Consider the following 16,126-nt stretch of genomic DNA (forward strand, 5'->3'; position numbering starts at 1 on the left):
CACCGGCTGATCGGCCCTGTTGATCCCGACCAGGAACAGTGACTCGGCGATGAAGAGGCTGATGCAGAGGTTCTTGTGGATGGTGTTGCGGTCACTCTGCAGCCCGCGGAAGAAGCAAAAGGTGAAGATGCAGATAAGCAAGCAAACCAGCGACAACAGGATCCCCACCCACGTGATCACGTCCAGGAGCAGGTCATGCATACTGTCTGCTTTCTGTGAGACATGCAAGAAAAGAGAGAGACATTCTTGAGTGGATTATCAAACGGCCACACACTGTACAAGCTTAGCTTCAGTCTCGCAAGCCATATTGTTGTAACATACAGTGAAAGCAGACACAGACAGACGCCTCCTCTCCCCTGACTGATGTGAGTCTGCCTGTGTGTCGCTGAGCGTTCAGGGCCACAGCGTTACGCTGCGTTGCACAGGTGTACTGGTTCTATCCATCAGTGTCCTGCAACCTGGCAGCCAGAGCAATGTTCAACATTGCACTGCTGTGATGGATCTACTGCTCAAACCCTCTCACCGTGTTCACACGGGGCTGCCAAGCTAGCTCTGACCATGACCCCTTCAGAAGTAACACACATCCCCTGGCCCAGAGGGAGAGATGGGGTGTCACACATTATACAGAGCTACAAGGGCCCATTTGTGAAAAGGGAACTTAAGCCTTAACGTTAACAAAAGATGGAGACGACACGTACTTATCCCACACACAGCGGGACAAAAAGGTTTTTATCCCCTGCCCACTCTGACTCATGGGTATCAAAATAAATAGTTTCCCTTTCTGGTCAGATAATTATACTATTTGCAATAAAATCAGACCAGCAGCTCACTGGTCTCTGATTAAGTTTTTTAAATGTATTGGTTGAAGTGCAGATTTTTTTTCCCCATGTTAAATACGATTACTCAGAATTCCCAAAACTCTGGAGAGTTATAATCTATTTTCTGTTCTCTTCCTTCCTTCCCCCTGTTTTTTTGCCAATATCTGTTGACCAGCCTTGCCAGCCACTGCTAATCAAATGATGAACAACTGACCCTTTGATATTGCCCCTCCCCCCCCCTGGCAGCGCACGGCAGAATAAATGCCTACCTTGACCTCCACGTGGGCCATAAGCACTGCGAAGCTGGTGAGGTGTGTGCAGGAGCAGCTGGTGTGTGTGCGATTGGTGGCCAGCAGACGACAGCCCTGTGTAGACCAGGATCCCATCATGGTGCGTTTGGAGTAGCTCCAGAAGGAACAGTTGGGATTGAAGTTTTCCTCCGAATGCTAGGACGAGGAGAGAGAGAGAGAGTTAGAATGAGAGAGAGAGAGAGGAAGAGGGAAATGAGGAGGGGTGGGAGATCAAGGAGACAGAGAACAGATACTTAGTCATTGGGAGGTGGGAGGAAGAAGCATGAAAATGGTGGGGGAGCCAACAAAAAAGCGAGAAAAATGGTGGGAGGAATTGGTGGAGAGGAAGAAACACAGAAAAGGAGTCAAACACACACCGACAACAAAACAACAAACAGAAGGGACAGAATGAGAGAACGCAGCAACAAATAAACATGGAGCCATGGCAGGAGGTGACGGTGCTGTGTCCCTGCTCGTTGTGTGAGAGTGTGAGTGTAGGAGCCGCTCGTGTCGTGTAAACTGATGAAGCAGTGTGTGTGTGTGTGTGTGTGTGTGTGTGTGTGTTGGAACAGTGAAGTTATCTCGAAATGAGCAAGTGGAACTGTGGAGATTTTTTTTTCATCTCTTGCTGCCAATAAGTTAGATCATCCAGTGGATAAGCCTTTGCTTGGTGGATATGAAATTCAATATAGAAATATACATTTTGAAATATACATTTGAAGCTTTATTCAGTGTGTGATTATTGCTGGTTCCAGAGCTTTTTCCATGTCATCTGGGAAGAGTCAAAGCAAGTCACAGATCATGATAAGAAGATTTGCAAGTGAACTGTCAGACCTTTCGGATCTTTTTCTAAGCTGTGCTAATTATGTTTTTATGTTTCTTTCTTCTTCTCTTCTGGGATTTTCTGACTTCCCTACTCCGCCTGTGGCCGTCAGTCACAAACCCATTCCTCATTCTTTTAAAGGAGACAAATTGTGCTTTATCAGTTTCCTCCAGTGTGTTATATAATTTTTTTTGTGTATGTAAAATGTCGGCAAGTCAAAAAGCCCAAAGTCTGCAGTAAACGGCCCCAAGCTATGGTGACGCAAAAATACTAGTTGGTAGGAAAAAATGAATTAATTGTTTTAATGAATTAAGAATATCCGCAGCCTTTTCCTTTAACATTTATTTGTTCTTCTTCCATTAAGCAGCAAGTGATTTATTTTTAATGTTTACAAAAAGAGGTAGCGACCTTGGCAGCTTACTTACCTGCAGGTGTTTGACGGTGAAGACCACGGGCTCAGACAGGTAGACCTTGTTGCTCTCCTTGTTAATGGATGCTGTGATGACTGGAGAGTTGACGATGACGGAGTAATTAGGGTAGACCGCCTCGCTGCTCAGTCGAACGCTGGCGTTCTCCGTCGACAGGTAGGCACCCAAGTTCCTGTACAGGACAAAGGCCATCCTGATTTCACCTGTAAGAAGACACACACACAGGAACGTATAAGAGGAGCGCTGGATTATTGCTGGTTTACACCGTCACGACAGAAATAGATTGCAAGTGGCATTGTCACTAGCGAAGGAGAGAGACAGCAGTCATAGATTTCATTGTGAGAGTAGGAGCGAGAGAGATAGATTTCTCCTCTACCGTTTCTGCCGTGCTGTTTGAGAGTGCTGGCTGACAGCTGGATGGAGTTTCCATGTAGCTCTGACTGAGGGAATGTCAGGTCGGCAAGGTTCCCATCCGTGCTCAGCCGGGCCACTTCCAACTCTGTATAACACGCACGCACGCACGCACGCACGCACGCACGCACGCACGCACGCACGCACGCACGCACGCACGCACGCACGCACGCACGCACGCACGCACGCACGCACGCACGCACGCACGCACGCACGCACGCACGCACGCACGCACGCACACACACACACACACACACACACACACACACACACACACACACACACACACACACACACACACACACACACACACACACGCACACGCACACGCACACACACGCACACGCACAGTAATGTCAAATCATAGCATAGCATGTGATTTGCAGCCCCTTGTAATAGCCATGTTTTCTCACTAAGTGCTTAACAGCAGAGCCCAGGCCAGAATCCTGCGGCGGTTTCTAGCTTTCCCTAAACAAAGAAAACGAAAGAGCTCACATCAGAGTGAAATGACTTGGATTTTCATGCTAAAAAGGCAACAACGTCTTCAGGCAACTGGTCCAAGACAGGAAGGGGGAGAATCCAGCCTGTCTCTTGCATTGTGGGAATCTAATTTCACCATCCAGGTTCGTTAGCACGTTCCTGATTACGGCCGTGTAATGTATTAGATAAAGTTTCTAATTAAGGACTAATTATACCTTTGGTGTATTGCTATCTTGTGCTTCAGAGTGATTTGGTGATTTAGACAATGCTTTTGCAGTGAAAACAGCTCCCTGATCAAATAAACAACACAAGGACATGTTCAAATGGAAATGAGAGTGGAAGAGGAGGTGGAGTGGCAGAGGGGGGGTTGAAAGGGAGTTGAAGAGGTCAGGGAGAAGTGCTGGGAAGAGGTAAAAAAGAAAGCGGGCGAGTCAGAGGGGGCCGAATGGATGGGAGGGGGAGCAAGGAGAGGACTAGAGCGGAGAAGACTATGTTTTCTCATGGAGTAAAAAAAGATGGGGCCCAAAGGCGAGAGATACAAAGGTATGGGAGAGAGGAGATTTATGCACCAGACGTAAACAGAGATACTGATATGCAAATACTGGCAGAAAGAAAGAGAAACACTGGTTAAGTGTCCCTCAGTTGCACATGAGCCAAACTACACATTCAAGCTATGCACAGGCGGACACACACACACTCACACACACACACACACTCACACACACACACACACACACACACACACACACACACACTCACACACACACACACACACACACACAGACAGCGGCGGGGTATCAAAACACACTGAGTCTAATCTAATTAAAGGATCCTTGTCATGACAATCCTGCTCCTAAAAAACACCCTTGTTCATTATCGTTATCACACACTCACGCTGTTACCGCTGTTACCTTCAAATCACTGATTTGGTTCTAATAATAACACTATTTATTCGTCTCGATATTACTGCAGCGCATAGTCACACACACAATCCAACACAATAGTCACCTACAGTGGCTGCCGTCGCTTCTTTTAATTGCATCATTCAAATACGCTGTCCGTGTCACTCACTCTCATCCGATGGCCATAAAAAAGGGGGGAGACGGCTTAAGATGTTCAAGGAGACGGGAGAAGAGTAGAAAGGGAAGGAATGGAGAGAGAGAGAGAAAGAGATGAGAGGCGGTATCGGGCCAGTTATGAATAAAGGGGGGAGATAATCACAGTGGATCTGCCCACTGGATTAGCTGGAAGGGAAGATTAACGGCACAAAAAAAGGAGACGAAAGCGGAGACAATATTTTCCACTAAAAGATAATTTCCTGTTTTAAGTCCTTCAGAGATGTGTTAGCCTACATCTCGGAGACTGTTTATGTAACCATGCTTTGTTTAGGAGGCACAATTTGGATGAGATACAAGTCGACAAATTATGTTAGGTAAAAATGGGGTAGGAGGGCAGTTGCTGGGAATGGACTGTTTTACTCAAACTTAAGCAAGAACAAGACAAAGTCATGTTGGAAGCACTGACTTCTTACACTCTGTGTGAATGATCGGGAAAAAAACGGTACCATTTCCACCGCGTTCTCTGACTTAAATAGCTGTGATTTCATTGCTCACTGATGTGAAAGTGAGCGAAAAAAAACCCCTCAGAGCATCATTTGACATTCCACAACCACCATCACTCACAAGCATGCACCCATCCAGCCTCGTCCTCGATTCAGCATCTTCAGTTCTCTCTCCCCCACTGCTCCCCCTCTACGACTTTTCATGAGTGACAGAAGTCCGCCGAATTCGAGTAATGAGCGAATGTTGTGTGGGAAATTTTGAAATATTAAATCAAAAGGGGAGTAAACAGCGGGCTAATCAAGGGAAACAGATGCAAGCAAGGCGCTGGTCTGGGCGCAGATGAAACGATGGCTCCCATATATGTCATCATCTAGAGGCATAAAAAGCAGAGAGGCTTTTCGCTCTCCAGTTTTTCTGCCTTACTCCATCGCCCAGTGATGAGAAGATCAGTGAGGGAAGATGAGAAAGGATGATGGAAGGAGGCGAAATAGAGAGGAGAGGGAAGGGGGTGTGCACAGGGCCCTAATAACTAACTTTGTTCCTGTTTTGTCAATTCCTCCTACAAGTGGAAGGAAGAACAAAAAAACTGAAAAATAAATAAATACAAATTATTTCCTCTGGCAAACAATTCACGCCTGCATTAGAAGCCTCAGGGCCGTTACTTTCCCTGTTTTTTGTTAGATTAAGTTGGGTCTCTGTGGAGTTTATCCTTCAAAGCCTCTCACACAACAACCTGTACCTCTTCATCATGACCCCTCTTTGACAGATTCATGTGCCTGCTCCACATAATAGAACCGACATGCAAAGCTGAAAACACACATAGTCTGTTATGTACACGGTGATGGGTGAATTCTACCAAAAGACCTTTTTTTTATTGCACGAACAACAATTTATAATGAGATAAAATATATATAATTTTTTTTTATTCTTTGCTTTTATACTCTAAGAGCACAGATTTGTAATTGGATACTAAAACAGGCAAACAGTTTACTAAATATAATCATTCATGATTGTCAGGCCAGGCTCAGGAGATTATGGAGCCACTCAACACTCACTCTTATACAGAGATGATACAATACTAGATATTGATTAAGCCACATTATATTACTATATACCGCAGCACGAGATACACGGTAAAAGATGTCACAGAGTAGAAATGAATCAAATTTTGTTTTTCAGTTTGATTTTGGACTGAGAAACGTGAAAACGGTTCAGATTTTGACTGTATAATACACGGTTACTCTTGTCATCCCTTTAACGTCTCGTCACATTACAGATTTGTGTTTTGTTCATTCATGCACACAAATAATGAATTTGACAAAATGAATCACAAAGTACTTTACTTTAAACATTTACACCTAAAACATCTTGTCCTCGTAAAAGGTTCTTTAAAAGTCATAAAGTACTATGGAGAAAACACACAATGATACTGAAGATGTTTATCCACTATGTAAAGTTTATGTCATGGTATGTCAACAACTTAACAGATTTTTAATGTTTGACTTTCCACAAATGAAAGATTCCCATATTCTTCACTCTCCGCCTATAATACCAACCATAACTTATCATGCTATTAAGGCAGTTTTCTTTGTTCACCTTGCAGCTCTCCTGCATGTGCATATGTTTCGCTCCGCCCTCTAAGCGATGTAACAACAGCATTATTCTGCCCCATTTCCATTCATGTCCACTCATGTCTGATCACATCTACAATACATGTGTGTGTGTGTGTGTGTGTGTGTGTTTGTGTGTGTGCTTGCACACATGAAGGATGCTGTGATGTTTGAGGCACTGTGAAGTTAGATAGTGTACTTTACTTCTTGTTTGTACCATAAAAAATAGATCTGAGGTTGCCGGATCCTGCCGTCAACGTTGCCTCTTACTACGATATTACATCATGTTCTGAGATCTTTAGCAGCCTGAGCTGGTTTATGTTGTTATAAGATTTGTAATAGAAAACAAAGAAATTAACGCAAACTCTGAAATGTAAGAAAATGAGGCCACGTTCTAGAAATTCTTCCATCTATGTCATTATATTCAGGTAAAGTCAACCAACTGTGCCAATGCTGTTGTTCAAGCTCAGCCACACTTCGCACTCCAAAGAGTTAAGACGTGCCTTGTGCAGCCGCAACCCTCGACACTTGGGCACTGTTCTGATCCACTGCGGCAAGCACAGGCTAAGTGCCTTGCTTGAGGGCATGTCGACAGGATCCTTGACACTTACAGGGCAAAACTGAGTTCACACAACTGGAGAGCCCCCCCCCCCCCAAAAAAATAAAACAAAAACAAACTGTACTCACGTATGTTGTCGGTGGTCTCTTGCACGGTGTCAGTCTTGAGGAGGTTGTCCGCTAACATGAAAGCCCCGGTCTCCACAGTGTCCAGGAGCAGAGTGGCCGAGTGCAGCTGCTCGCTCGTGGGCAGCTCTCTCCACGCTGAGTGGGCCCGTGGCTGCAGCAAATTATTCACCGTCTCCACCATGGCCTGGGGCGGCAGTAGAAACACATGAGGTCACACGGAAGAAGAAGCTAACACTTAAAGTTTCAGTCAATGATGCCGATGCGAGAAATTGATGCAGATAGCGGTACAAATATCATTAGAACACCATAGCTACTGAGGACAGCAGTCTATGGGATGCAACAGTGAGAATGCAATGGCTTTTTTTTTTGTCATGGCAACAAACAAATGCAATGCAAATGTGGCATTCCCATGCAGGCAAGGTTAAGAATTTATTAAACAAAAAGTATGTTTCCAAAGTTTTCCTCCATGTAAAGTTCATTACCACCATTACCACTCTTTATAAAAGGATGTTGTGATAGAGAATCCATCACAGATGTTCCAAACATCAAGCTGAGCTAATTAAAGCAGATTACAATATCTATGTGTCTACATCCCCAAACCTGGTAAAGTTATTATTATTTTTTCCTTTTTTTTTCTTCTTCTTTTAAAGCAACAGTCTTATCTTTGAGTTAGAAAAACTTGTGCTTGAGGGTGTGGGAAGAAATGAGAGTTTTATCAGATAATGTCAGCTGGGTCATATCCAGCCGCGCAGAATCCAAAAATATTGCCAAACTAAACAGAGAAGAGCTGGCTTGCATGGACAAAATGCTCTTTGTGAGACAATACTTATTTTGTCTCCAGCTCACATTCCTTTATGCTCCTAAGAATTCACCTCCTCATTTTCACACATGAGCACCACACACACACACACACACGCAGATATACACACATCCTTAGAGACCCTGGGAGAGATACAGAAACAGAGAGAAAACACGAGCGCTGGAGAGGGGGAGAACAAGTGGAGAGCGATAAAACTGTCCAGAGTGTCCATGGTGACAGGCGTCCACTGGGAACAAGAGAGGTGAAAAAGCGAATACAGGTGCTATCAAACACACACATCTCACACTCCCCGACTGTCTCTTTATTTCCTCTTTCTTTTGCTCCGACTGTAAACCACCCTTTCCGCAAAACACGCTCTTATCCCTCACATATGTTTCGCCCATTCAACGCTCATCTCTCCCGAGGAGGGCGCAGGGGAAAGCGGGAAAGGGAACGCAGGTGCCATGAGAGAAGGGGTTCTCCAGTCGGCATAACTGCAAAAGGGCAGAGAGGAAGAGTGCGCATCCGCACGTCAACCATTTGACCCTCTCACCCTGGGTCGGGGGAGAAGTGGAAAGACAGCAAGAGCAATTGACAAGCCGTAAGGAGTATGAGTATGTGTGTGTACTCTGGGTAGGGAAGGGATCTTATAGAGAAACGCTGATCACACAGATCAGTGATGATGGCAAGTGCCACAAAATCCTACCTGTTTACTTTGGGGCCGTTGTATCCAAATGTAGATACAGTATATCACACACATGAAATGCGTGTTAAGTCAACAAGCTAATATGATAATATGATGTCCTCCTTCAGCCCAGGCAGTTAATTAGCTGGAATGCATATCGGATGAGGCTGGGAGGGCTACATGTAAACAAAAACTAATTAATCCACCGCTTCGGCAAACAACCAAAATAAGCCGGAGTGAATATGAACTACACACACACACACACACACGTTATCACATACACCCGCAAATACTTCTCCATCTCCATCGTTTCATTGGCCGACGGAAATTCAGCATTATCCCAGGTTGGAGTGTGGTTTTATTTTCTTAGTTTCCCCCCATTATTAACTGCTGAAGTCAGACATCAAGGGGAAAAATGCCGGTTCCAGCTTCTCAAAAGTGAGGATTTGTGAGGACTTTTTCCATAATAACTGAAATAAAAAATAATAAAATATTTTCCAACGGACAGCTGGTGTCTCCCAAAAAAAGTCAGGAGTTTGTCCATATTATCCAAGTCACCTAATTTGGAGTGAACAGGATATGAGCACACCTCATATCACCGGTGACAGCCCCTCATTGAACACAGCGAGCTACGTAGAGCAAGTGTGGGAGGTCAAAGGTGAACCCTCCCATGCTACTTTGGTTTGGAACCGGTGTTGCTTGTCTTAGATCTCACATTTCTTGACCCATTAGACTTTCTTTTAGTAAAGTCACCATTTTGATGATAACTACCAAAAGTCAGGTCTTAATGTATTGAATGCGTGAATGAGTGCCTCCACATGCACTGACACAAATGCCAGAGAGCGGACACATTTGTTTAATGTGAAAGTATGTGTGCTGCAGGAGGCGTGTGTGCTCCTACGTCATATGTATGTCTGTGTGTGTGTGTGTGTAGTTCAGGGTGTGCACAAAGGGCTGGGGGAAGCATTGCAGTGCATCATTCTGCTCCACTTGCTGTACAGTAACAGTCCAGGCAACAGAGAAAGAGGAGAGGACGCTGTGCGTTCCATTCGCTCGCGCTGCTCGTGCTGCTCCAGAGCTCTCACTTTGACGTGTTTCAGATAACCCCCCCTTTCAACTCTCATTAAACTTTTCATTGCTTTTTATCGAACTTTTGATTATCTCGCATTTTCAATTTCGTATGATTTTTTTCCCTTTCATTGAAATTTAATTCACTGGCGCAGAGATTGCATCTGTAGAAAGGAGAGATACGTAAGGAGAAGAAGAGGTGTGATTTCCTTAAGGTCCAGACATCTCCACATCAGAAAAGTCAGAGATGGAATATACATGACTGTGTGTGTGTGTGTGTGTGTGTGTGTGTGTGGGGGTAAGCACTGGTGCAGTTGGTGACATTTCCATCCGCACAAGTATGAGGATTTGAGGGCTAAAATGGAGACAGGTTTTTCTTTAGGGGTCTTCAAAGAGGGGAGAGACTCTGGAAAGACAGATAAGAGTTTCGTTTGTGTGTGTTTGTGTGTGTGTGTGTGTGTGTGTGTGTGTGTGTGTGTGTGTGTCTCTGGTGTGACTATTTTTTACAGAGTAGGCATGCGCATGCAGGCGGGCGCACACACACACACACACACACACACACACACACACACACACACACACACACACACACACACACACACACACACACACACACACACACACACACACACACACACACACACACACACACACACACACACACACACACACACACACACACACACCAGTAAATGGGGCAGAAGTGAAATGCTTTGAAGCGTCGGAGTGATCCAGCGTAAACAGCAGCAGCAAGACAGACTAGAGCTGGGCTGCTCTACTACTCCCAGCTACACAGGGTAACACGGGCACACGCACACGTGCATGGATGTACAGTGTGTGTACACTCACACACAGGAGGACACACTTTGTAAAATGACAGAGTTGCGATGTCAGAAGCATGGAAGGGGGCGAGGGTAGAGGAAAGAATGGAATCCTTTTCCTTTTTTTTTCTTATACACGCTTGACTGAGCTCTGAGAAAGAGCGTGTTTTGAAAATGTTTTCATCAGAGAAGCAGGCTTATCTGTCAGTGGTTGTTGGAGTTTGTCTTCCCTGACAGGATGAGTTCGCAGCTAAATCAGGCTTTAAATTCACAGCATGCCATGCTCTGACCCGCCATCCATAAATAGAGGGCAAATTAGACATTGTCATTGAGCATCACTGTCTCCTCACTGCCCTCTTTATTGTTGTTCTCTTTCTCTCACATTCCATCTCTCTGACTCTTCTCTTCCTCTGTTTAATTTTCTGCCCACCCCCCACCTCTCGCGCGGTCTACCGTGCAGAATCTACCTCTCTCCATCAATCCACCCTAAAGCATCAAAGCCTCTCCACACCACCAACTTCATCATGAATAAATTGCCAATTTAGTATACATGAAACGAGTCCCCAGTTCCCCAAACGAAGTGAGAGAGGAGGCGAGATGAACCGAGAGGGAGAGAGAAACAGAGAGAGAGAGAGAGAGAGAGAATTCAATTATTTTTGTCTCTATTAAGAACCCAAACCTCCTGCCCACTCTCCTCGCTTGGCAATTAGTGCTGTAGATAATTAACGAGGAGAGGGCAGCACCACACCACATCCCTAATCACGCACATTTCTATCTGGCAAGTAAGGGACTGTTGGTATAATTTTGTTTCACATTACAAATGCTAATTATTTAATCGATCACTCCCAGCCCCCTGCAGTAACCAAGGTGTGTGGTGAACATTTTTTGATTCTGACCGTTAACTAGCGTTCGGACAAAAAAACAGCCGCTCCCCCAAACGCCGCATTTTACTGGACTGCCGAGACACATCAACCTACCCGACTGTTCCCGATGTGACGGCATAAGATCATTGTTGAAAATATATTTATATACATGTCCGCGTGTGCATGTGTGTGTCGGCCTGCGTGCACTCCTAAGCCATGTTCTATGATGTGACATTGCTGACTGTTGCTGACGTTAAGACTTTTCAGGGGAGAGGGGGGGGAAAAGCCTGCATCAGGAGAAAAATAGCTAGCCCATCAAGGGTGTGCGTGATGCGTGGGTGTGTGTGTGTGTGTGTGTGTGTGTGTGTGTGTTTCGAAAAAGAAAAAGAGAGACTCTGCAGTCTACGTACAGCACATGGATGAGTAAGGTGGGGGGTCCTTTGATGTTCTGAATAATGATTTTAGCTGACCAGAGACATGCCTAAATGATGCTAAGATTTACTGTTCACGATGAGAGCCCACGGTGTCAGCATGAACAAACGTCAACACAAGCAGAACCAACAAGGACGAAAAAAAATGAGCCACAAACACAAGCTGGTATTACTTTTAAGGCACCGGGGCCGTGATCAACAAATATGCAACAGGACATCCATCACACTCAGCTCTCTCTCTCTCTCTGACAGCGGCAGAGAGGACATTTCATTGAATAGAGATGGATAGCGAGTCATTTTGGTTCCAGGTAGGACTTATTACAATTCTGCAGACAGAACTGCAAAATAGATGAGCTGTTATTGATATTGATCATGGCCTCTAATCGGTAACATTGATTCTGAATGCAAAAAAAGTAAATTGAAAAGAGAAGAATGTCAGCAAACCCTTTAAGGAGACTCAAACTTTGTGAGCAGACATCAGTGGCTGGTTACCAGTGACTCTGATGCACACAGTACTTCGGGACCAGACTAGACCTTTTAGATGACCGACTCCTCAAAGGGTTGGGAAGCAAATCATAAAACAACCGCTGCAGCGTAGAATTATAATTCTACGTAGAGCGTTGTAATGTGTGAGCACATACACACACACACACACGCAAGCTTGCTTTGCAAATTACATGCTGAGCGTGAAAAACCAAAAGAAAGAAGAAAACACGTCAGACTATGGTGTGGCAAAGTAATCAACAATACCAGAAAGTAGAAAATACCTGTGTGAAAAACCTGCAGGACCTTTCTCTCTTCTGAAGCTGCAAATTCAAACAATTCAGCAGTTAGCGATATAACCCCTCTCAATCACACACACACACACACACACACACACACACACACACACACACACACACATACACACACACACTGGGGAGCACAAAAGCAGTCGCACCCACTTCATTAACATTGCACAAAAAGACTTTTGGTTGCTGAAACATTTTGTTATTTTTTCATACTCTCCTCTGCTCCAACTCGCCCTACTTTCTACTCATTTTCAGTCTCCACTGACAAGTGAATTGGTGGAATTAATTACTATGTAACTCTAGTTGATTGGTCATATTCGATTTCCTAATGAAAATTATCATAATAAGCATTTATATTATCATATTATAATCAATTAGGTAGATGTAATTGGGCCATTATTGAAATCAAGAGGAAAGCTTTCCCTCTTCTGCGGAGGACTACTCTTTAATTTTTTTTTACTAATTCAACCTTTAAGGCCATTTGGTTAACAGCCAAACACAAATTAATTGATTCCACTTACACGTGCTCCAGTATGTATTCAACTCACACATGTTACTGAATTACTTCGATGTGGCAGGGGAGATGTAGAGAGCGTGATAGTGAGACAATATTAAGGGCAGAGGCTAAAGCCAAAAGAACCGAGACAGTGACGGTATAAGAGGTGGCAGAAGCTGTCAATCGGGCTGCTAAACCCCGCCCATCCCTGTTGACCTCTGCAGAGATGATCAGGAAACAGTCCGTCATCTAGTCAGTCAGTCAATGAGCCAGCCAAGCCGGCCTTTCCCCGATTTAACTCACTCTAATTGAATGCCTACATGAGCAAAGCATAGAGCTAAATTCTGTCCTCGTCTACCACTGTAGTAAAACACATCCTCTGCATACTCAGGATCCAGTTTCCATTAATGTAATCCTGAAGTGAGCACTCTAGCCTGCTTGTCGACAGCATCTCCGCCGCTGTTACTCAAACACTGAAGTTCATTAAACAATGAGCTATGACGCAAAATGTGTCCCAAGCCTGTTTTCATCTCGAGCGCTGTATTTCTTTAATGAGGAAAACTCCCTGGCGAGACAGAGTTTTATTAAATTTCAGTCCTGATCTGAAAACAGTTGAGGAACCCTGCCAAAGGCTAAAAGCAGTTATCTATCAGCCATGATGTGGAGCAAAACTCGTTACAAAGACTCACACACAGAAGAGGATACAATTTGCTTTCTAAAAGCAGCTGTTTATCATCTGGAAATCGACGTTGCTATGTACGGTTCTTTATCAAACTCTGCACACAATGCACAGAATGAGTGTAAGACAAAAACGCTAACTATTGATGCTACTCATCATACTATTAACCTCAAAATCATCCCTCTATTTGGTCCCTTTCTCTCTCGCTCATCCTTTTTTTAGTTCCCCGTACCAGTGCCTGCAAGAACTCTCACGTACATTCATTAACATCCCAACACAAGTGTTTCTGGAGGCAGTACCTTGGTGAGGCTGCGGGCAGCGCTGTCCTTGCCCCCGGGAGTGAGGTTCCTGAGCTGGACGTCCAGCAGTTCCACCAGCTGGGCCATGGCCCGAACTGTAGATGGCACATCGCCAGGGCGCAGGACCCCTTTGGTCTGCTCCGCCAGCTCCCTGGCTACGATTGCTGCCGTCTCACCCGAGCGAAGCTGGGAGCCAGACAAGGTGACAGGAGCGGAGGGAGGGAGGGATAAAGTAAAGAGAGAGATTGATGGAAGCAAAGGAGTCAGATGATGTGAGCGGGGAGGTAAGATTTGGGGAGAGGAGAGAAAGTTAGCGAGGGTACGGAGAGGAGGACAGCGGGAGGGGGGATTTGAGAGGAGTACAGTGAGATGGAAATATTAAAGGACAGGAGAGGAAGGACGGAGAGGTAAAGAACAGATTGAGTAAGAGAGGAAGAGGACAGATGGGTAATGAGATGGACGAGGAAGGTAAGTGTAGAGGAATGGAGGCGAGGAAGTCAAGAATAAGGAAGGGAAAACGGAGCAATGAGAGGACAACAAAATATTAAACAGGTTTGGTCTGCTCCAATGCCGGGTATCATTTTCCATGTTTGGTCTTTCAAAGAAAACCTCTAAAGGCTTTTGACTCATGTGAAGAAAAGACTCAAAAGAGCCATAAATTGAATTCGTAGGAAGTTAATGGGCTATAACCCTTTCCCCCCTACAGCTAAATAAAACCTCTCCGATCTCAGACATGAGTTAGGGTTAACAAATGAAGATGGATACGTGGCCTAAATCTTTCCCTGTGGTCAGTGCATCTTCACGCGTGAGAAATTGCTCCAGGACTATATCCATAATATATATCCTTAAACTAGGGCTCGGCAGCAGCCGCCGGGGCCACCAGCAGCTTTCAGACTTACTTTCTGCATGATGTGGTTGACCCAGGGTGACGTGCAGTTGCTGAGGTCAGGGCCTTGGGGATCCCAGTAGCCCAAGTGGGCCATGCACACGTATGTGGCCACACCTGCAGAACAAGCAAAACAAAAGGGGTGAGACAGCACTGACATTCACCAGGAGACATGAAGACCCTCGAGGTGACTGGGGTTCACTAAGCAGATTGTATGCGTAATGTCTGTGAGTATGTGTGTGTGTGTGTGTGTGTGTGTGTGTGTGTGTGTGTGTGGAGGGTAGCTGGAGGATTGAGGAATCATCATTGTCATGAGAGATAATGGATTCAACAAGAGAATTTTTCCAGAGGAAGAGTGCGAGATTTTACGCTGCTACTTTAAGCTCGGGAATGTATGTTTTATTTTGTAACAGCCCCTTAAGATCCGTCTCCTCTCCATCCAACTCAGAATCAAAATCAAAGAATGCTCGAGCACGCTGTGCAGCGTATCCCTCACTGTCAGGTCTTCCCTACTCACCTCCGGCTTTTTTTTAAAAATCTCGTCTTCCAAGCATCAACTTTTTCACATCGCATGCATCTATCTGTTCTCAATTTAATTATCCGGCTGACAGGTAAAATCAAAACAATGTTTTTAAGGAACACCTTGAAAAACAAGAAAATGTTTAACTTATGGTCAACGGTCTTCAAAATATATTCAAATTGAATTGTGCTCTGTGAATACATTCATTTGACTTAAGGTTTCTATTAAAGATAGATTCGTTACCTTACAGGGTTTCACATGCCAACAGCATGTGTGTATAACCTAACTACAATATAAATGTACTTACAGGTTCATGGTGTGGGTCACAGGGGGGTGGGTTTTTCTTCGCTCATTTCTTTGTGTTGTATTTACTTTTCTGTGGCATTGATTATTTTTAACTTATGTAAATGATGCAAAGGAGCCTGTGATACTAGACAACGCTACGACATACATTCCGTCATCAAGCCTGGGGTAGCCAGACTAACACTGAAATGCGTATTAGTCAGGGACCTCTCAGTTCATTTTAGATTTCCAAGAGGCTTTACCTCCGGACGCAATTGGCTAGACCTACAACCAGTGAGAGCAACAAATCATGTGACGTCTGTTGAGCGACGTGAAACTGTCAACAGACTAGATCAGAGATGAGATGCCTGCGATGATGATTCCACAATGTCCGTGA

General features: G+C 44.7%; 1 protein-coding gene across 14 annotated transcripts in view; it reads right to left on the reverse strand.

Moving 5' to 3' along the window:
• Positions 1-16,126, reverse strand: part of adgrl3.1 (adhesion G protein-coupled receptor L3.1) — a 114,452-nt gene that overhangs the window by 21,069 nt on the left and 77,257 nt on the right. For 11 of the 14 annotated variants that reach the window (XM_047333919.1, XM_047333920.1, XM_047333917.1 and 8 more), the window contains 8 exons: positions 14,941-15,044; positions 14,042-14,227; positions 12,544-12,582; positions 7,110-7,293; positions 2,736-2,858; positions 2,357-2,562; positions 1,088-1,264; positions 4-213 (listed from right to left, as the gene is read on the reverse strand). In XM_047333919.1, the coding sequence (XP_047189875.1) occupies positions 4-213; positions 1,088-1,264; positions 2,357-2,562; positions 2,736-2,858; positions 7,110-7,293; positions 12,544-12,582; positions 14,042-14,227; positions 14,941-15,044 (1,229 nt within the window). The remainder of the gene's footprint in view (positions 1-3; positions 214-1,087; positions 1,265-2,356; positions 2,563-2,735; positions 2,859-7,109; positions 7,294-12,543; positions 12,583-14,041; positions 14,228-14,940; positions 15,045-16,126) is intronic. The other 3 variants (XM_047333921.1, XM_047333916.1, XM_047333928.1) reach the window with 1 other exon arrangement.

The sequence above is a fragment of the Scophthalmus maximus genome, chromosome 8, assembly GCF_022379125.1.
Source record: "Scophthalmus maximus strain ysfricsl-2021 chromosome 8, ASM2237912v1, whole genome shotgun sequence".
Classification (NCBI taxonomy): Eukaryota; Metazoa; Chordata; class Actinopteri; order Pleuronectiformes; family Scophthalmidae; genus Scophthalmus; species Scophthalmus maximus.